Genomic DNA, 22,430 nt, shown 5'->3' on the forward strand with positions numbered 1-22,430 from the left:
GCATTTCATAAGAGTACTGTAGGTGTCAGTTTATTACTGATGGCTCTATCAAGGCAATAAATACAACGGCAATAAAGTCATAGGACATAGGCCTATTTGTAGTTCCTGACATCCTTATAGAGTGCCACAGTGACGCGTCCTAAAACCCGGAAGTAAGTTAGCATTTTACCAATTCCAGTTCCTTCGACAAAAAAGCAATGCAATTTCTCCATAGGATTTTGGAAAATAGCTGGAAATAAGGTCTGTGGTTGACACACATTTAAGAGACGGATCACGTTTTGTTCTACGACATTAAATACATCAGCAGTGACCCCACTGGTGATTTTTGAAGAGTTTACGTGTCTGAAAAACGATGGTTGTTAACAAGTGGCTGAATAGGACTACAGAAGTTGTCGAGGCCGTTTTACATCATTACACCGAACACGTAAACACTCCCGCTAAGTTTGTTTTTCCCCGTGTTCTGCTTGAAAGCAAGTACCTGCCTCCTGCAAACTGTTAAAACAAACGCTTCAACTTGTACAATTTTGAATCTGTAGTTTTGAATATGGATCTTAAGTTGGCGTGACGTTGAAGCAGCAACCCGCTGTAGTTCGTTTGTAGCATAACGTTAGCATTTTGCTTCTGGCGACTAGATTTATGATTCGAAAATTATAAAAGTAGGGTAGACATGTGGAGATTATCCGGCTGAACAAAACATGATCCGTCTCTTAATTGTGTGTCACCCACAGACTATTTTCCAAAATTCTATGGAGAAATTGCATTGCGTTTTTGTCGAAGGAACCGGAAGGAGTTTACGTCCGGGTTTTAGGACGCGTCACTGTGGCACTCTATAGTGTAACAATATGATATGATTAAGATATGATAGTTAAAACAAAAATTCCCGTATATCTGCGTCTATGTGAACTTTTTAGCCGATAACATCATTACTATTATACACACAAGATTATTATGACCCACGTCTGTTTCCTGGATATGAGGTTAAGGCTCTGTGTAACACTTGCTTGTATAAAAAACGACTTGACCATGTTAACTGTGTTAGTCTAGCATTTAAGCGTGCTAACATCAGCTATTCATCACTGAACACAGAGCAGCTGTAAGTCCAAAACCAAAGTACCAAAGTGAACACATAAAATATTTGACCTGGTGACGACGCCAGAAGAAAAGTCGGGGCATCTCAGAAGTTATACTTATAATTAAAATATGATTGCATTCCATTGAGTGAGCTAGTTGTTGAGACGTTTCACTTTGAGCCGAACTGGTTTTCATCCAAATGTATTGCCCATTTAAAAATGTTTACAAGCTGACAAAATTGGTCAAGAAAGTCAGATGAACCTCTGAGGGTCTAAAATAAAGTGGAAAATTCCATGCTCAACAATTCTTTGCTAAATCTGTTTCCATTGTCCCAATCTCACTTTCATCAATGCACCAACCTTTCCAAACTGGCTTTTGCCTTTGCTAAAGCCATACTCATCAACACAATTAAACTCTTAGTAAGGTATGATTACAATTGTTAGAACAAGGCAATCCTTAGGATCTTACCTACTTTCACTGTCAGCCCCTTTGATTCTGATTATTGTGACTCCCTCCTGCTACATGCCGTTGTTACTGTATGTGCTCACAAATGTTTCCATCTACCTTCCCAGCTTCCTCATTGCTGTACATCTATGTACACAACATATTCTGAATCTGTGCCAACAACTGGAACAAAGCTTACATTTTTTGTATATTTCCTAATCGGAAATAACAAAAAGAAACGCATATGACATAGCTCAAGAGCAGACCTCATATATACAGTATGAGTTCACACTATGCTGAAAACTGGCTGATTTGACTATTTAATTCATTTTTAACAAGTCTGAGTCCAGGACATTTTTTATGGTAAAATGTTCCATCTGCAGAACACCACAGCTGCTTTGACCATGAATATATTTTCCTAGTGAAGGCACGGCATGTTCATATCTAACAATTACACATTGGGCCAACACATGCACCTAAATGAGAAATTATGACTTAATTCAAATAAGATGAAGGTTGCACCAAGCTGTGATAGTCAACAGAGCAATGGTACAATGCTGCAGCAACAGTTGGGCCTAACTTTTGAAAAAGCTGCAAGTGAACAAAATGTTGCTTGTATCCGGTTGTGTTAAATAACAATCCAATCCATCACGTTTTTAATTTTTACACTGAAGTGCATCAAAGACATATAAATAAATACAAAAACAGACATCAACCCACTTGCTCTCAGTCTGCACAGTTTACTTTGATGGACCTTTTACACAGTTGAAGGCAGGACAGCACACACATTCACACTCAAATATTCAAAACTGCTGCAAATGTGCCTTTACCGTGTGTTTACCTTAGTGCCATTGACGTTCCGTTGACCGATGCAGCAGAGCACACTCTGTGGACCTGTCCATAGGAGCAGCTCCCCTGTCGTGCGTACCGCTCATCCCCACAGCAGAGGATCACCAGAAAGGCTCTCCGAAACGCCCGGTTCAGAAAGGCGTACAGGAAAGGGTTCAACCCTGAGTTAATGTACCCGAGCCACAGCCAGGCTGTCCATAGCTGCCAGGGCACTGAGTAATGGATGAAGGGGTCCACTATGTTGGTGATGAAGAACGGTGCCCAACACAGGCAGAAACAACCCATTATAACCGCCAGCGTCTTTGCCGCCTTGGTCTCAACGCGCATGCGGCTATTTGCTATGGGGGCCTGCTCTGAAGGGGAGAGGGCCCTTGTTGTCCTGAGGCGGTAGTGATCCGTAGGGTCTGAGGAAGTGGAGGACCTCACTGTGATCATCGGAGTCGGTCCGCTCACAGGGGCAGAGCCGGCTCGCTGTAGTGTCTCAATCTGCCGTACATGAGTCATGGCGGTGACGTAGATCCGCTGGTAGGCCAGGACCATAAGGGCCAACGGGACATAAAAGGCCACCGCAGAGCAGATCAGGGCGTACGGCCGGTTCACCAGAAACACACAACTTGTGTCATTGGAGGCTCCAGCCAAGCCTTTTCTCTCCTCAATCTGGGAAAGTTGGGAAGATACAGACAAACAATCATCCCAATGTTACAACAAGATATTCTGACCATTTCAATGCCACTTGAGTGCCAAATAATGTCATTACTATGACATTATGACCTGCAGTCAAGGATTAATAATGCTAATCTTGCCTGTGAGTGTAGAGATGGAGCTGAGAGGCAGTTAGCCTAGCATAGCATAAAGACCAGTTTGAGACTATATTTACCTGTTAATTTGTAAGGTGTTGCTAAATTAGGCTAAAGAAAAATATAATGTGCTATTCTGAACGAATACTGATTGTATGTATATATCTTTGTCCTAATGGAAATTTTGAGCGAGTCACATTAAAGTGTAGGTATCTAAAGCTGAAAAGGTCATTTTATCTTATCGCCTTGTGTAATATATTGGCATTGGTACTGATGAGCTACCTTAGTCTGCATGTACATGAAACACTCTAGGTATACACAACATGTAAAATCCTAATTTAGGAACATTTAATACACATAAAGAGCCAAGAACATACAGTTTCACATCACCATATCACCAGAAATTAATGTTTTCCTCAGTGGAAATGGAGCATCTCAGTTCACACACACATACTGTGTCTACCATATCGTTTAACTTCTTGTGGCTTTGTATCAGCTGGCGTAAAAACGCAGTTTCAATTCAAACAAATCCTTTTTGGGGCAGAACAAGGGTGCAATGGATTTTTTGTTTCACGAAATATGAGAACAAAGAAGAAATAAACGGACAAAACACATTCAAAACAAACAATTCAAATCGGTCCTGAATATGCAGACATAAGTTATATTTAGTGTTGCGCAATTGTGTCTGCAGACATCCATCCAGCTTTTGTAAAACAAATGATTGTTTTTTTCGATGCTGCCTGACTGAAAAAATGAGAAAAGGGCAGTGTATTTCATTAACTCTGGCTAAATAAATTCATCTATCCCCCTGTGCCTCTGGGAGTCCTGCAGCTCATTTCAAGGCAGCTCTGAAATAACCTCACGCCAAAACATATCCGAACCAGCAGGAAATGCTTGTTGAAGTGCTGTCTTTGCTCGCAGCAAGAGAGCCTCCACAGGGACTGGAATTGTTTTGTGATCGCTGCATTACCGTGTCATTGGACAATGTTATTAGAAAACAGAGAATATTAGATTGGAAAGGTTTGTGCTGCATTTGCCCTCACAGAAAAAAAAGTATCTCTTCATGTATTTGAAAGAGTTATATGAGCTCTTGATACTATTAAAAAAAACTATTTGGAACATAAAGTATATTTTGTTGATGCAAGATTTTAATAACAAGAATATTTCTGATCTTAGCTAAGGACTTACAATGTCCTCGATGCCGATAGCGTTCCAGCTTTGCATTATGGGTAGAAAGGAGATGAATATGGGGATGAACCAACAGCCGCTGAGCATCACTGCCACTCTGACCGGGGTCATCTTGTGTCTGTAGACTAGAGGCTGGCAGCAGATAGCGTAGTACCTGGAATCACACACACACACACACACACACACACACACACACACACACACACACACACACACACACACACACACACACACACACACACACACACACACACCACACACACACACACACACACACACACACCACACACACACACACACACACACACACACACACACACGTTGAAGTAGTTCCAAGAGAGTCTTTTTCAAAAATATGTACTGTCTTTTTGGGGGTCCCTGTCTTCGAGACAAGCACCCACACACACACACACAAACCTGTCAAGCGCAATGCAGCAGAGGTGCAGGATGGACGCTGTAGTCAACAGGACGTCCAGAGACGTTCGCACCAGGCAGAAGATCTCTCCGTATCGCCACTCGCCGGTAATCAGCTCAATAGCAGCGAATGGCATCACCAACAATGCAACCAGCAAGTCAGCAAATGCAAGAGACACAATGAAGTAGTTTGTCTTCTTCTTTCTGAGAGGATGGCAGGGGGACACAACAAATTAGCAACAAAACATTATCCATTAAAGGTGGGGTAGGTAAGTTTGAGAAACCGGCTCGAGATACACTTTTTGTTATATTCCATGGAATGCTCTTAACATCCCGATAGCAATGAATATCTTAAGTGCTTTGACAAAAGATCCATACAAAAATGTAATCTGTGGAAGCCGTAGTACTGTAAAAAGCACGACCAATCATTTTAGCCGGCCCGGCTAAAATAACTGGATGGCCTACCTGCCTGTCAGCCTTCCATCTGTGCACAGACTTATCTCGTGCCCTCATTGGTCATGTGCACGTTCGTGTGTGTTGGAGGAGGGGCTCTGTAAGGAAGTGGCAGATTTTTTCCAGCTGTGTATTTTCAAATTTTAGCGCACTCGAGCTGGTTTCTCCAAAATTACCTACCCCACCTTTAATGTATTCAGTAATAGTTCATGGGTAAGGTAATCTTTAACTATTTATAAATGAAGACTGACTGACTGATGTGTAATATTTTGTAGGTTTTTAGGCAACATTTAAGTTGAATGCCTTGACAGTACATTGTGATGTTTTGATCAAATTTTTAGCTTAAAATGCATTTTTTAAAGTTGACTAAGACAAGTCTTGTTTTTTTCTGAGGTACAACACTCACTGTCTAGACAACATGCATTTTTCAGGATAGCATTTTTGTAATGTGAGTGCTTTGACATTTGGTTTGAATGCTGAGTTTTTTAAGCACTGCTGGATGTGTTTTTAGTGCAAATAGCGGGAAAGAAATGCCTTGTTTTTGTTCACATCTAACTTAAACGTCAGCTACAAATTTGACGATCAATTTCTTTCTTTACAGCTATTGAAAGACATTACATTTGCATAAGGTAGGTATTCCATGGCAGCAAAAATAGTCATTATAATCAGGCATCGTCAGTTGTCATAATTACAGGGAGAACCTTGAAAGGGTTTGTTTTTTGCAGATAGACACTTTTTTTAGCCAGTTTTGAAAACTGTTGCTGCTTCCAAAATACATTTAATAAACAGCTCACCGTAGATGTCTGTCCTTGCACAGTGCCACCATGACTAGCAGATTGCCACACACTGTCATTATAATAATAATGGAGAGAAATATGGTGAGAATAATCGACTCCAGCGAAATCAGGAATTCCTGCTGCTGTTCCTGCTGTTGTTGTCCTGTGTTTATGAGGTCATCCAACAAACTGAAGAAATACAAAAACAAACAAATAAAGCTATTATTTTGAAAGAGAGAGGGAACGACACGCCGGGGATGTACTGTAATCGTTTTACCCATATTAATTAGGTATATTTATGAAATTTTAGAAAGAAAAAATGTATTTATAACAATATTTATTAATAAAATAAATGTTGTAAACTGGTTAATCGTTTCATACATGTTTTATTTTAATGTATGACTTACTGTAGAGGTGATTCTGTGGCCATCACTGGTCATCTGCATTGAGGTCAGCAGGGGATAGTCCTCTTCACCCCATGCTAAGGCCCTGTTGAGACACACACACAAACACACACAAACACACACACGCAATGTAATATTTCTGGCTTTCACAGTACTGTAGGTCTGCATTTTTCTGAAAATAGTAGCCGGCCTGCGTGTGCAGACAGGCTGCTGGTGGATATCTTTTTGTTTGTCCATCTTGTCAGAAATGTGATATTTGTACCCCAAATAAGAACCTGGATCAAAGTTTGAAAGCTTGTAATATTTTCAAGGCAAACAGTCCAAAGCTGTCTCTGCCAGATTCCATCAGCATTCTAGTTGGTCCTCGCAATGCAACAAAAAACACCAAGCTTTAGTGAGAACCACAGGGGACATTTCCTTTCTTACGCCAATGTCCAGGGAGGTCAAAGGGCAGATATCAGCTCTAGGGGCTTTTAAGGATTCATCAGCAAATCCTAGTTGGAGGACAGTGTGCCTGACCTACCCTTATTTAACCTGGAACATAAAGTAAACATATAGACTTGACCAACAATAGCCTGAGGTATGGGGGGGCAATTGAGGATGGCTTAGGCTTTGACTCTGGATAATTTCCCATAAGGACCCAATTTTACTGTCAAATCAATAACTTCTGATTCAGATCAGCTCTTTATGTTAGGCTTTGTTCAATACAGCTCTCTATTTAAGTCCAAGTGCATCAGTGGAGCCTTTTGAAATCAACCCTAAAGGAACTAAGCTGCAGCGATTAGTCCATAAATTGATTGGTTGATCAGAAACACAATAGGCAACTACTGTATATTCAAAATTGATTTACTGTTTCAATTATTCTTCAAGCTGAACAATTCCTGTATCCTCTGATTCCATCCTCTTATCTTTGTCATCTTTAACTGTATAATAATTATTGATTATTGAAAAAAAGGGTGGCCGATTAATCGATAATGAACACAATCAGTCTTAATTAATGGCTTTACCCACACATATCTGTCAGCACCACATACTTTTCTATTGATGATAAAATAGACAGTACACAGACGTGTTTTATGCAAGACACAAGTATTCAGTTTCTCTTTGAGTTCACAATACCTGAGAGGATTTTGTTAAATGTACCAGTGTGACAGAAAATGACAAGTGTAGCTCTGAATCATCTTACAGTAACAGCTCTTGAGGATCAGTATAGAAAACCTTTCATCGGTTCAGCTCTCGATGCCTTATCAGCTTTAAGGGTCTATTACAACATCTGCTGCTTTTTTATGATAGCCGTCAAGTCTTATCGCACTCGAGGGTCAATATCATCTGACAGATTGGGACAGCCGGCAGTCCTGTCAACAACTCCTACTTCCTGTAGGCAGATCGTCAGACAATTTGTCACTTCAATTTATCGTCAAGTCCAGTCATTCTCTATTCTCTCACCTGGTGTAGGTTGATTGCTTGCCTTTATGGCTTTGATGTAAGTTAAAGTGGACCTATCATGCTATATTTGAATAATATAGTGTAGGACCATACCTATATAAGGCATATTTATAATTTTTTTTTTCAAAATACCAAACAGATCATGCATTTTAGCCATGCCTCATTTTGCTCAATTTGACAATTTCTAGCTCTGGGCAGATTCAGTGAGAACAGCACCATCTAGAGGCCTGGCATATGTACTACAGCGTCTCCAGTGCTTTCGAACGGCAATGGCCGTGGCTGTCTCCTCCTGATTGGTGGAGTTGGCCCAATAGCCGTAGCGCCACTGTCCTGACGTCAGGACAGTGTTCAAATCTGGATCAGTTTTTATCAGATCCGTTGCAGCCCCTTTTTTAGAGATTTGGGTATGGAGGAAAATAGAGAGGGTTGTGTTTTCTGACACTTGGTGAGTTCCCTGGAACACCGGGGACACATATTCATGTATAAAAGACGTACAAAAGTGCATTTAGCATGATAGGTCCCCTTTAAACTAAACTAAGGACTTTATTTTATCTTTACACTTTTTGAAATGATGTGTTCTTATGTAAGCATTAATCAATTGTTTTTTCGTATCTATTGACTGGCCATGATTCGAGGGCACTCAGGGTGCCTCGACCTCCCCCAAGGCCAAATGCTCTATCGCACAATCTTAAAGAAAGCAGAAAAATAAAGAGTATTGGCCTTCGGATCTGCTCCAAAATTAAACGGTATTGAGCCCATTCTAAACCTTTCCACCAAGTTCCATGAAAATTGTGGCAGTCGTTTCTCCGTAAACAGACAGATAGACAACAAAGCAAACAAAGCGTTAGTAAAGACTTTTTCAGTATGGGTTTGTAAAACTGGTCTTAACTTGATCCCAGGCTCCCAGTGACGAAAGGAAGATAACTGCAACAGCTACTCTAGTTCTGAACTGTCTTGTCTTTGTGTTTCAGACACAAACAAATTATTTATTGGATTGTGAAATTGAAACCAAAACAGAGGCGACAAGAAAAGTTCACAGTGTTTTCTGCCAGCTGTTTTCTCCCTCAAGGAAAGAAGAGTGATAACACAACCCAGGTTGATTATAACAAAGCCTCACTGTACTTGGCAAATACACACATTTGTACTTACATGGGCCAGTCAGCTGCCATGTTCTTCTTTAGAACAAGTGGACAAAAAAGATACCACCGCAGCCACCCTCACATATTTTTACGATGTTTCTAATCCCCAACCAGGGCCTAATGGGCCCCTGCACATATTGGGCACCAATGTATCCACATCCATGAAAAAGACACAAGAAACACTGATTACACACAAACAAATTAATTAAATGTCAAGTTGCTGAAGGAATGATTTGACTCAACAATGGTGCACAGATTGGATGGGATTCAGCTTTGCATTTTCATCAAAACACCTTTAAATAGAAAACGGCCTGATTACTCTGTGAATCTCTAATGGTCAGTAGAAGGAACTGTGATAAGCATTATCCTCTCACACACATAAATGAGTACTGGACGACCACACTAGCACTACCCACCCTCGTTGCTCACTCAGTAGCTCACACATTGGAATCCAAGGAATGAAAAAATATTTGCTCAATATGAATTTCAACTATAGGAAAAAAAAGGCAGAAAGAAAGAGTGAGTAAGAAGGGTGAGGAGCCGCGTTTCTCCTGTGTGATGTGTGTCCAGGGAGGCGTGTTTTCACAGCTCACCGAGTCTATTTCACATCGAACTGACACAGAGTTGAACAGAATGAACTCTGGAGAGCAGGGAGCAGGAAAAGACTATGTTGCTTCTGGTCTTTCTTTCACTAGATGAAAGGCAATCCATTCAATAGTTGATAAGAAAGTTGATCGTAAAAGCAACAATCTGAATGGTGGCATTAAAGGAAGAGTCAGAAAATCACTAAAGCCATTTGAATTGATCATCTGGGCTCCCAACGTTTGGCAGGATCAAATTGACATAAAGATAACAATCCTTATAGGTAGGGTTGCTACTGGGACATTTGCCTTCACCATTTGGCCAGCAATATAATCAATTTCAAGTAAAAAAGGCTAGCTAGAAGGGAACATAGAGATCGCAAAGGCTGTTATCTTAACTGAAAAATAATTAGTGTGTGTTATTTGGATCTGCTCCAGAATGTAATGGGTTCTTCCTTGGCCCATGCTGCAACCTTTAACCAAGTTTCATTCAAATCAGGCATGTTGTTTTCCCATAATACTTCTGACAGCAAACTAACCGACTAACCAACAAAGTAAAAACATACCTACAAACCTTCTTGGCGGATTGAATAATATCAAAAAGATCAGTTCAAGGCATTAACACATATATAATACTGTCTTTATGTACATTTATTTATAACGTGCTGTTGAAAAGGTCATAGATGGTTGGATGTGGACTAACATTGACTGATAAACAAAAACAAATGATGTAGGAGGACTGACTGACTCATCTGATGTGAGCAGTAAGAGGCTCACATTAGCCATCTGGGAGACTTCCTGATCTTCTGGGCTCACAAACTGGATCTATTTGACGGAGGGCAACGTTTATGATCATGTCAAAGGCATCCCTTTATAGGTCTAACTTTTTATCCTGGTGCTAACTAACACATCATAATCCGATTAGCCTTACCTCCGACAGCTACCACATGACCCAATTTCAGAGACACAGGTCAGGTCTATTTTTTCCTCTTTCAACTCTCAAGAGATAGACCATGAGATCAGTTAAACTATTTATTTTACCCACATTTGTTTCTTTGCTACAACTTGGATAATTAAACATGGAACCATTTTGAACTACTTTACATAAAAACTTTTTACTGGTTTTTCTTATCAATCACTCCTCTGCAAATCATATCACAGATCATTTTCTGCCATTGTATTTAGGACACAGTGTGAAATCTGAATTATAAAAAACAATTGTTATCGTTTAATATTCATCACACAACCACCAGAGACATTTCACACTACATAACAATGATTGTACAGAAATCTGAACAAGATGTATCGGCAGCTTGACAACGTGCCAAGAAATGTGTGCTGATATTATTTTCCATGTTACAAAAATCTGCAAATCATAATTTGATTAAACAGGAGTGTGCTGCGACCATTGTATCACAGTTAACCCAACAACTTCAGCAAATGAAACACTTTTTAACTCTCCAGCCACTTGTTTTCTTGTCAGGTGGGAAGTAAATACTTCTCACTTAATCTCACACCTCAGATTGTGAGAGGGTTGAACCGTGTGTGTGTGAGTGAGTGTGACTGTGTGCTCACATTATTTTTGTTTGTATGTGGAGAAGGAATCTCTGGTTCTGTTGCCAGGGAGACTGAGAGGTTTCATGCTCTGCAGACTGTCCTCCTTTATTTTGAAACAAACTTCTGACGCTCTCAACTGAGGCTGTAGTGTAAAGTGTGTGTAGTGCCTGTTAAGTAGCTGCTGATGAGTGTTGAATTAGAAAAAAATGTAATTATGCAATGTGAAATATCTCTTGAAATCCCATAAAAAGACCAAAGAAATTAATTGAATCTTTCTGCCCTGTAGGCCAAAGCCTATTGTATCGTATTGCTCTTTTCCACAAAACCTCTGTTGTCCAAAAGGATATTTAAAACATGTCAATGTGCCTCATTACACGCTACAGAAAAGGAAAAAAAACCAAGCAAGCATGATTCAAATAAAGGCATTAGGTTTTTACTTTAGAACAAGTGCTGTTTTTCCTTCGAGGCCAATCAAATCCTAGTGTCTGCAACCTTTTTGTCTGTGCTGGACTATGGAGATGTGGTTTATATGAATGCATCTTCTCAGTGCCTTCACTCGCTGGATAACGTCTACCACGGTGCATTGAGATTCATTACAAACCTCTAAACCTTGATGCAACCCTATGCTCGTGTTGGACTGAAACACATCCTTATATATAAGGCTATTCTTGGTGCTCTTCCTCCTTATCTAAGGATCTACATGAACCGCAAATGCATAGGATCTTATTGGCTCTGCTCCGAGGACATGTTCTTTCTTACTGTCCCAAAAGTCTGTACTGAACTGAGGAAGAGGACGTTTGGTTACGCTGATCCTGTGGCTTGGAACCAGCTGCAAAATTAGCTGAAACTCAGAGAGCTGGTTCTATCCATGGATAGAGTCTCTTTGAGTCTGTTTAAAGAAACCAGCTCTCTGAGTTTCAGCTAATTTTGCAGCTGGTTCCAAGCCACAGGATCAGCGTAACCAAACGTCCTCTTCCTCAGTTCAGTACAGACTTTTGGGACAGTAAGAAAGAACATGTCCTCGGAGCAGAGCCAATAAGATCCTATGCATTTGCAGTTCATGTAGATCCTTAGATAAGGAGGAAGAGCACCAAGAATATAAACCACATCTCCATAGTCCAGCACAGACAAAAAGGTTGCAGACACTAGGATTTTATTGGCCTCGAAGGAAAAACAGCACTTGTTCTAAAGTAAAAACCTAATGCCTTTATTTGAATCATGCTTGTTTGGTTTTTTTTCCTTTTCTGTAGCGTGTAATGAGGCACATTGACGTGTTTTAAATATCCTTTTGGACAACAGAGGTTTTGTGGAAAAGAGCAATACGATACAATAGGCTTTGGCCTACAGGGCAGAAAGATTCAATTAATTTCTTTGGTCTTTTTATGGGATTTCAAGAGATATTTCACATTGCATAATTACATTTTTTTCTAATTCAACACTCATCAGCAGCTACTTAACAGGCACTACACACACTTTACACTACAGCCTCAGTTGAGAGCGTCAGAAGTTTGTTTCAAAATAAAGGAGGACAGTCTGCAGAGCATGAAACCTCTCAGTCTCCCTGGCAACAGAACCAGAGACTCCTTCTCCACATACAAACAAAAATAATGTGAGCAAATGACTTTGAAGCAGGCCGCTGTGTGTGTAAATGCTTTGGCTGATCTTGTTATGACTGTGATAGGCAGGGTCGGTTCTAGGGGGGGGGGCCAGGGGGGGCCAGGGGGGGCCAGTGCCCCCCTAACACTGACTTTGGACCCCCCTGAAACGATTTCTTGGCTGACGGAATAGGCGGAACTAACTATATTTGTCATTCTAGTCGGACCCATTAGAGCAGGGGTCTCCAACACGTCGATCGCGAACTACCGGTAGCTCGCAAGCCCTCAATAGCCCCCACTTTACAAATATGTTAATTTTTTTTTTTTTTAACGCAAGCCGTCGTCGCCACGGAGGAGCACACAGCCTCTGTGAGCGAGCGAGACAGATAGCGAGAGAGCACACCTTTATCTATTTAATATAGATGTAAAAAATAAAGTAGAAATCATTCCAATGTGTACTATAGGACAGTAAAAAAAAAAAAAAACAGTTTAACAGGGGAGTGATTAGTAAAATATGTATAAATAAAAAGAAAGAATGCTAACTAGGTAACATAAGATAAGAATAATACGTTTAAATTGTTTTATTGGTTGTGATCATATTCTAAAGATGTTTGGATTATTGAAAAGTATACAGCTCCCTTTCATCTGAGTGTTGAGAGCTGTATCCATAAATTCATGTTGTGCTCAAAGTGCACCAGATTGATGCATTTCACTTCAACATTTAAAAAATAATCTTCCCATGGGTGCATGCCCCCGGACCCCCCTAGAGGATGTGAGGTCCACCCCCAAATAAAGCAGGTTAAAATAATTAAATTGCATACATTTTCTTTTAGTAAACACTGAAAACGGGTCCCACAGACCCAAACAGCACACAAAGGTTAAAGGTAAGCATATAATAATGAGTAATGAAACAAATACCAATAACTGTATTGCATTGTTTTCTTATGCGCAATTACTTCATACTGTCTTTGTCTTTTTCGTCCTGCATTTATTGTGCCCCCCTCAGAAAATAACTGGCCCCAGCCTGGCCCCCCCAGTCAAATTGGTCTAGAACCGCCACTGGTGATTGGGTTATGATTGTGACTGTTTAAAGTTGTCTGTAACTGTGCTGTTGCTTATCTTGGGCCGGGACTCTCTTGGAAAAGAAATGTTTTTATCTCAATGAGACCTATCCTGGTAAAATAAAGATAACATAAAAACAATAGGGCCCCTTTAATACACCACTGAAAATAGTCCCCAACAAATTGCACTTTATTCTCTTTTTTATGATAAATATTTATATACTGTATAAGGTCACTCTTGTAAAAGAGATTTTAATCTCAATGAGTTATTTTACCTGGTTAAATAAAGGATATATATATATATATAAATACCCGTGACAGATTTTTAAAGATTGTGTCTTTGATAAAAAAAATGGACTGGTTAAGTGCGGTAGGGTATGAAAGTTATAAAGTGGTGGTGGTCAATGTACTGTAATAACGTAACCAGATGAGTGATTACAGCGCCCGGTATCTTCTTTTAAAAAATATATATTTTATTTACTTGGGTTCACTTTCCCAGAATCTGTACGCTTCCGCTTCGTTTGGTGATTCCCACAAGTCCTACTGTATAAGGCATCAATGCAGTTTGTCCAGGCAAGACACTTCTGTTCTGTAGAATTGCATTGTGGTCTACTTTGCTGCTATTTTGAGTGTTTAAAGTGGTCTCTTCTATAATGAATGTCCCAATTAATAAGGGGGGCTTTCTCTCTCTCTCTTCTCACAAATGAAAGATTCATTCACCGAATTAAGTACTTAACATTAATATTAAAACTCTACAATTGAGTGAAAACAGAATCTGATCTTAATTTGTATGTTTTATTGCATTATGAACGAGGAAAGATACATCACACACTTACAGTAAGAGTTCTCTTCACCTTGATTGACTTGGAGCTTTTGGAAAGATAAAGATTATATTTGGCCAGTATGTTTAACGGCTGCATAACTTAAAGAGTGCAAAACAGAAAGCAGAACCACTGTCAGTTTAACATTTGAATGATTAGCCAAAAGTAAAAAATACCATCCGGTCTCTCTCTGTCTCTCACACTCACTCACATACACACACACACACACACACACACACACACACACACACACACACACACACACACACACACACACACACACACACACACACACACACACACACACACACACACGCACAAACACACATCGAGCCAGGGATATTCTTCAATATAAAATGTTAACTGAAAGCAGCAGCAGGAAACAGAGGAACTGGAGAAATAACAAATGGGTAAAGTTTGCTGAAGAACCAATTGGTTTGGGAATACATTCAAAACCATTAAATAACTACCAACCACGAGCAGCAGCCAGACACACAAACACTTTTCTCTGTTCAGGTTGGAAAGGCCTCTTCAGTTAATGTGACACTCTCAAATGCAAACAATACACACTCAGTTCTTGAATATGTGGTGTAAAGAGCATTTTAGAGTGTACTGAACAACACAAAAACCCTCTGTGGAAAAAAATGTGAAGTAATCTCTCAGATGTTAGAAGGGTTTATCTTTGTTGCTCAGTACTTGTTTATGTTGTTGTGAGTTCTTCACTGCAATGCCTTTTTGTTTTCTCTGTTGATAAAGTGTTCTACAGATGATGCTTTTTCTCTGTTTGTATATCGCAATCATCATTCGGAATTGAAGGGACCTGAAACTAGTTACTGAGACCATAAACTAGCCAGGAATATGTTTACTTAAAACATGCTGGCCACAAAAAGTGCAGGTGTAAGGCATAGTTGCATTAGCTTCACCTTTTTGAACCAGAGGTTGTCTCTTGGTATATCCACAATGGCCAGTCTTGGAATCGCCAATTGAATAAGTACTAACATGACTTCGCTAATTACTCAACATATTATCATTATTATCCTTCATGCTACTTGTTAATGAAAAAACTAAAAACCTTCTGGGGCATCAGCCTGGGATAGTTGCTAGATCCTGTTGGACAAAGTCTGTTGAGAATTAAGTCATTATCTCAACCTAGGGTCTAATGTCGGGAAATAAGGATTGGAGATGAAATAATTGAGACAACTTCTGCTGCACTTGCTGGCTTTTTGTTCGGTTCACGTAAGCTCTGTAGATGTGGCATGTGATCTGCAAATGGAACAGTTAATCTGGTATTTTTGTTATATTATTATTCACTTCCAGTCTCATCTGGAGGCATTTGTTAGAGTTTAAAGACCATATTTGTCTGCTTGAATAAATGTATATAATCCTTGGAAAATCCAGGAGTGAAAACAGATTCAGTTACTGAACACCAAAAACTCAAATCGAAGCCAAATTATTCTTTATTTTGATATACGTTAAATGTTATATATCACGTACAATCTATATTGGCATGTCACTTTCATTGCATACTGTATTTAATTGATTTGGATCTCAGGAAGAGTAGGTGCTGTCATGGAAACGGCCAAAGGGGATCCAAACAACAATAAAAGCTTCAAGTCAACAACATTTTACATCCAGAATCCTCTGCACACCCACTGTGAGGCAAACAAACAAAGTTGAACAAAATATCCAACAAAATCTCAAATCTCAAATGTCACCTGCAATTACTGAATGCTTCATTTGTCCTCGTTTTAAAGTGCCACTAACTTTTCCATGCGCTCACACGGATGCACTAAATCCCACACCAGCCTGCTGCACGCATGGCTGGAGCAAGATGCAACTTTGAGCGGATGGAGCGTGTGCTCTGAATAAAGTTGTGTGGGTGAGGGTAATGGGCTGTGAGCAGGTAATTGAGCGCGCCGGGCTCGTCACAATAAGGGTGCCAGCTCACTGGATGAAGGGGGGTAAATAGAGAATGACTGCGTAATAAAGTGAATAACACTCAAACAAACGCACGGAAGCGCACACACACATAAAATGACATGTGTACAAATGCAAAAGACAGGCAGGCTGTGGAAATAAAGCCTCTACCCGGGGTCATCGCCCACTCTGTGCCTCCCCATGGATTTAGTTGGGAATGATCAGTTTTCCACTTTCTCATAGCACCACCACCACAATATCTTTTGCTGGGAAATCATGCTTTAAGACATCCAAGAAAGCAATTATGTGCCAACCACTTAAACAGAAAAAAAAAGTTAAAGCTTCTTTCTTGCAAGATTTACCGCCAAGCAGTATGAAAAACAAAAGCAAAAACCGATTAAAATGTTGTCAGTCCATCTTCGTTAATTCATTCTCAGCATATTAACTTAACGCTTAGTATGGCCACCTTTCCAACGTAAAGTTTCAAGATATTCAGGAAAACACTTCTCAACACATAAATTGTTACCAATTAAAGCCTTGGAAATTAAAAAGGGGTGATTGTGAAGAGACTTCTGTGGAAAATCTGCATCTGAGTCACATCAAATCATCTAAGTCTCATAAACAATCTAATTCATTGTCACGTACTGAGCAAAGAAAGGAAAGAATATTCCTTGTTCCACTATAAATAACTGCTTCCTTCATTAAGCAACTTGTAGCAAAATAAAATGATAAATAATAATAATTCAAGAACTTCCAGCTTGAAATGTAATTACTGACCACAACAACAACTGACAGTTATCATATTTAGTAAACTGGAACTTAGCCAGTCAGACAATGTGAGGAAGGAAGCGTCAAACCGCTGGAGAAAGACAGCTGAACATAGTTGTGTCTTTCTCAGTGGGCGCAGTTAAGCGTTACCAGTTGTTTATTTCTTATGCACAAAGAAAAACATCTGCAAATGGCTTCCTAAATGAGCCCTGATACCTTCACTCACGCTGAATATGTTTCAACAAACCATGAAAAAGGTAATCTAGCTGACTGGCTCCAATGTAAAGAAAAAAACTACAAAGTATTCCATACTGTACTCACAACAACAGAGTGCTCATATCAATGTTGTTAGCAATGTGTGGAATGTACTACTGCATACGATAACTTATCTCTGATAACAAAGACGTAAAAGTAGACAGGGGTGTTGCCCTGAGTGAGGTGACTTTGATAATGAATACGGCTCTCTACTGTAGGTCTGGGAATCAGGCTAATGAGTTGCTGTTGGTAAAAACTGCCTAAAATTAGCCTGAAGGCAGTGTCTCTCTCCTAAATGTCTACAGGGAGGGGCTAACAAGGACAGGCGATAGCAGGGACTGGAACAGTTTCTGCTCAGAGCAAAGACTGATCCCCCGAAGTCACTGACTAATAGTATCTCTGACTAATGAACTGTTTCACCTTTTCTTTGCTAGGGTAGGTTACTTGAGTACATTCCCTGCCTTTCAACACCAGTTAGTTTCACCTGCCTGATTCACTTACAGATGCTCATACCTGGGATGTGGCCAAAACTATCAGTGTGCTTATGTCTGCCAACCAGTGTTGGATACAGTGTCTCGGCTTTAAATTGGTATAAGTGTTTATTATTCTCCATTTTAATCAACATCTGATTACAAGTTATATCCAGTATCCTGGTGCATAGAATAAAACCCAAAGTTCCCTCCAGAGGGAGTTTCTCTCCCACACTCAGACACAGGCAGTATGAGAAAAATAAAGACCTTTTGAACATTAAAGCATGGAGACATGTCATAGTAAATACAAATATGAACCCAAAACGAGCATAATAGGGCCTTCTTTACCATGTTGCATTTCATTTATTGTCACATTTCCAGATGTTGCTAGAGGTTACATAATGATGGATTTATTTGTTCTTATTCTCAGTGCTTAATAGGACCAATGCTGTGTGTTTGAAGGATTACAGTAGACTCAGTAAAATATGTTTTGGACATGTGGACAGGCCAAAAGATGTTGGCAAGCTAATGCTGGTTTGGACAAGATTTTTGGAGAATAGGAGACATGTCAAGGGAAAGCAATGATAGTGATTTATTACCCGAGAGGGGATATTCAACAATAACTTGAGGAATTGTTATCCGATGAGACCACTATATTAGCTTTGTTTTTGAAACAGTACATCCTGCAGAACCAAATTCTTTGACGTTTGGTTATCAAATGAATAAGCTGCACTCAAAACAAGGTGTACCTTTACCTGACTAAGACTGACAAATGCAATGTCTGTTTTCAGCAAATTGGTCAGGTTCCTGCACATTTCCTCCTACCTGATTTCTATACCTTTACTTACTTTTATATTTGGCAATCACTTCTAATTATGCTCTTTCACTTCTTCTGGCACGCAAATACACACATGCACAGTGTACACAGTACAATCTACATGGTATCAGTAGCAGTTATCATACTGTCCTACAGTGTTAACACTATGTTTGCAGTGAATTAAAAGCGTAATCAACTGGAAAGTATGCAAATATACAGAAGCAGAAGCCGCCTGTGCCCGCTGAAGTGTATTTGCAAAGGTAGTTGGCATGTGTTTGTGCAACTGTCAGGATACAGTAATGAGTGAGTGTGTGTGGTTCATGTTCCTAATAAACGATACCGTAATAAAGTAACAAGGATGGAGAATTTTCAGTGCGTCAGTGCTGAAATGTCAGCAATCTGTTTGCCCGGGATAATTGAACAACAGCAGACCTTTTCATGTGTCCAGACAGCCAGCAAACATTTTTTGAGACGTTGACGTTAAACAAACCTAACTGATTTATCTGTAGATGTCTCAGCAGGACAACAGACCCAGCGATGAATGGGCAGATGCCCCTGGTCTTTTTTTTATCCATGGCTGATGCAAGAGACCCTAATGTGTCTTTAATTTAGAACATTTGATCACATTACAAAATATCATTTAAGCCTATAGTGGCAGTCCTAGTCTTAATTCTTAGAAAAATGTGACTTCTTTGAAATTCTGAGAAAAATTTGACTTTTTCTGTGTGTATGATGATCTGTGATTCAGTTTTGCCTCTTGTGTGATTGTGCAGCCTGTCTTATTTCTAGATTTCATGGTGGAGGGGAGGTCTCTTGGCGACACTTGGAAACAGCTTGAGGACCTGGATATTTTCAATTGTTTAAACTGTATTTTTATTATGTTGGTTTTCTGTACACTATTGCCTCTTGACCATCCTGAAAGAAGGATTCCTCCTTCCTCCTTTCTTAATCCCAAACAAGGTGCAAAGGACAGAGGATGTGTATGCTGAACAGCCCCTTAAAACCAATTTGGGATTCTTGATATTGGGCCATATCATTTAAATGTACTTGGCCGTCTATTATCATCATCACTGCCTTTTTTCACCATTTGTATCCCAACTACTGTATGTTTACCCATCTATATTCTCAGATGAACACACCTCTCATAAAACAAGTGATAAGACTTGAAGTTCAACTAAAGTTCAGAGGTTGACAAAGTTCTTATGTAAAAGTCAACACAATGTAAAAGTCAACACAATGTTGTTCCACAGTGTAGAAATATTCATAAAAGTGAAAGCCCTGCATTAAGAAGTGTACTATTCTAAAAGTATAATGCACAACAGCCCATTTAAAATTAAATTAAATTATACTTATTGATGCAACGTTTTTTGTTTTTTTACTATATAAGCTGTAGGGCAGGTTGTGAATTTCAAAAACTGATTAATAAAGTTCGATCTTAAGCTTTTACTTAACTGATTATAGTTTGCATTATTACGTATAGGCTAGCTTTTAGGGAAATGTGTATCAATTTGGATAACATTTCTAGAATATTGTCCATATCACCGTTTGTTTACAACACCTGGCACCTTTACATTTCTTATTTTGTAATATAAAGAAACTCGTACAACAATTATATTAAAATATGTTTTTTTTTTCTTACAGATTGTTGGTTTGCTTGTTAGTAAAGTAAGACGTGTTTGTTTGCATTTAAATAATGTACATGTTGAGATAAATGCCTTGCAATTATGTAGCAGAATTATGATGTTGATGATTTCACGTGTTTTTGCAGTAAAGTAAACTCAATAAATAGTACATATACTTGTTTGACGACTACACAGTGATCAAATAAATAGAGTTTGTTCGAATGGTCTCTAAACATCACTTAATACAATTGGACAGTAGTGGTTTGTTCGGTGTAACAATGTACAAATAGAAATCTAATTTACATCTACCTTTCTTTCTTCTGTTTGGAAAAACAACAATAAACTTGTTTTTTTTTAAATAAGTAAAGTAACCTGCTCACCTGTGTCGGGCTCCTCGCCTCCGTCACTCCGACAGACCCCTTAGCGCGTGCTGGTGGCTCTTATTCCAACAGGAGAGAGGAAAAGAAAAAAAACTGCCGCGTACCCAAGAGTCCGATCTGCACGAGCGGCAGATGAGTGACACTGGGCGACAGTCCGCCTCGTGCCAGAGAGAGAGAGAGAGAGAGAGAGAGAGAGAGAGAGAGAGAGAGAGAGAGAGAGAGAGAGAGAGAGAGAGAGAGAGAATTGGGGGTCGATGACGCCACCGTGTGGCATTATTATGAAGTGACACGAAATATATGTTGGCTGTCGTATATTTAGAAAAATACATATTTAAAACATTTGCGAACATTATATTATAATAATAATAATAATAATAATAATAATAATAATAATAATAATAATAATAATAATAATAATAATAATAAAAATACAATCTAAAATAAAACATGAACAAATTAAAAACAAATTAGAAGTGCAAACAATTTTAAATAGTACAAATAAGCTGTATAATAAACAAATATAAAAGGTCTATAAAATAATACACTTTAATTTTGCAAGAAAATTACAAGAATTAAACATCACAGTCCTGCGTGGTGAACATTTATTTTTATAAATTGTTGTGCTTAATGTTGCTCAATTTGCATTTAACAATAACAGATTTACAATGCCATATTTACCACGTCTGTGACACTACATGTCTCTTTTTTCCTCACATGTTTTTTCTTCCATAGCAACCATTACCCTTACTCCCAACATGCGTGTGATGTTCTCTGTGAGGTCCAGCATCTGTCTGATCACTAATAGGAAAGACTGACTAAAGGGAGAGAATGGCTCCCTGTAGTCAGAGGTAAAAAGAGTTATGGCTTGATCCATCATCTCAGGACATAGAAACATTGAAATTGTCTTTGTTCACGTTATGTTTGTCTTGAACTGTAATGCTGTACTGCTATATTGCATATATTTATGTATTTCATTATGCTTTATTTATTTATTCCTTTATGCACTGGACAGAAAGCCCATTCAATTGGTTGTATTGCAAATGCTGATTAACAAAAGGTGTGCACCATGCACATGTCCACACACAGAGACATGTAGTAGCCTAACTAATGTGAATTGTTTGTTGGTATACATTGAGGCTAAATATATGATTTGTTACTATGATCATTCAGATGATGGCGCTCGATTGAATAACAATCTCAATCTTATAATGGCACTTTTGTCTATTCACAGCATTTTCTCTAATTGACTAGAAGTTGAATTCTCTTTAATCACTTATTGAACAATAAAAAAGTATTAGGCTTTTGGAAAAGGAGACTATGGTAATTTCCCCCCTTGAAACCTCTGCTTTAATATGTTTGTATTTGTATATATGTATACCTTTTTCTCTTTTTAAATCTTGTAGATATCTCATTTTATTATTTTCATATCTGTATCGCCAATATGTTCTGTGGATGCTGCTTTTGTACCTGAACTGTTTTATATAGTATCATTTTGTAAATTACTCTTCCTGTGCTGGCCCTTTAAGATTAGCCTTCCCAAAACCCATCGGGGACAGTAATAGAAACATACAATAGAAGCAGAAGTAATGCTGCAACAGTGTAGGC

General features: G+C 39.0%; 1 protein-coding gene across 1 annotated transcript in view; it reads right to left on the minus strand.

Annotated features, from left to right (window-relative positions):
• si:dkey-247m21.3 (5-hydroxytryptamine receptor 4) overlaps positions 1-21,000 on the minus strand; it is a 39,739-nt gene extending 18,739 nt beyond the window's left edge. Inside the window, exons 1-6 of the mRNA XM_034123397.1 lie at positions 20,826-21,000; positions 6,400-6,481; positions 6,011-6,181; positions 4,767-4,967; positions 4,350-4,503; positions 2,357-3,021 (exon numbers count right to left, since the gene is read on the minus strand). Coding sequence (XP_033979288.1) covers positions 2,357-3,021; positions 4,350-4,503; positions 4,767-4,967; positions 6,011-6,181; positions 6,400-6,422 — 1,214 coding nt within the window. The 5' untranslated portion in view covers positions 6,423-6,481; positions 20,826-21,000. The remainder of the gene's footprint in view (positions 1-2,356; positions 3,022-4,349; positions 4,504-4,766; positions 4,968-6,010; positions 6,182-6,399; positions 6,482-20,825) is intronic.
• Between the last annotated feature and the right edge of the window lie 1,430 nt (positions 21,001-22,430).

Source organism: Trematomus bernacchii, unplaced genomic scaffold, assembly GCF_902827165.1.
Source record: "Trematomus bernacchii unplaced genomic scaffold, fTreBer1.1, whole genome shotgun sequence".
Classification (NCBI taxonomy): Eukaryota; Metazoa; Chordata; class Actinopteri; order Perciformes; family Nototheniidae; genus Trematomus; species Trematomus bernacchii.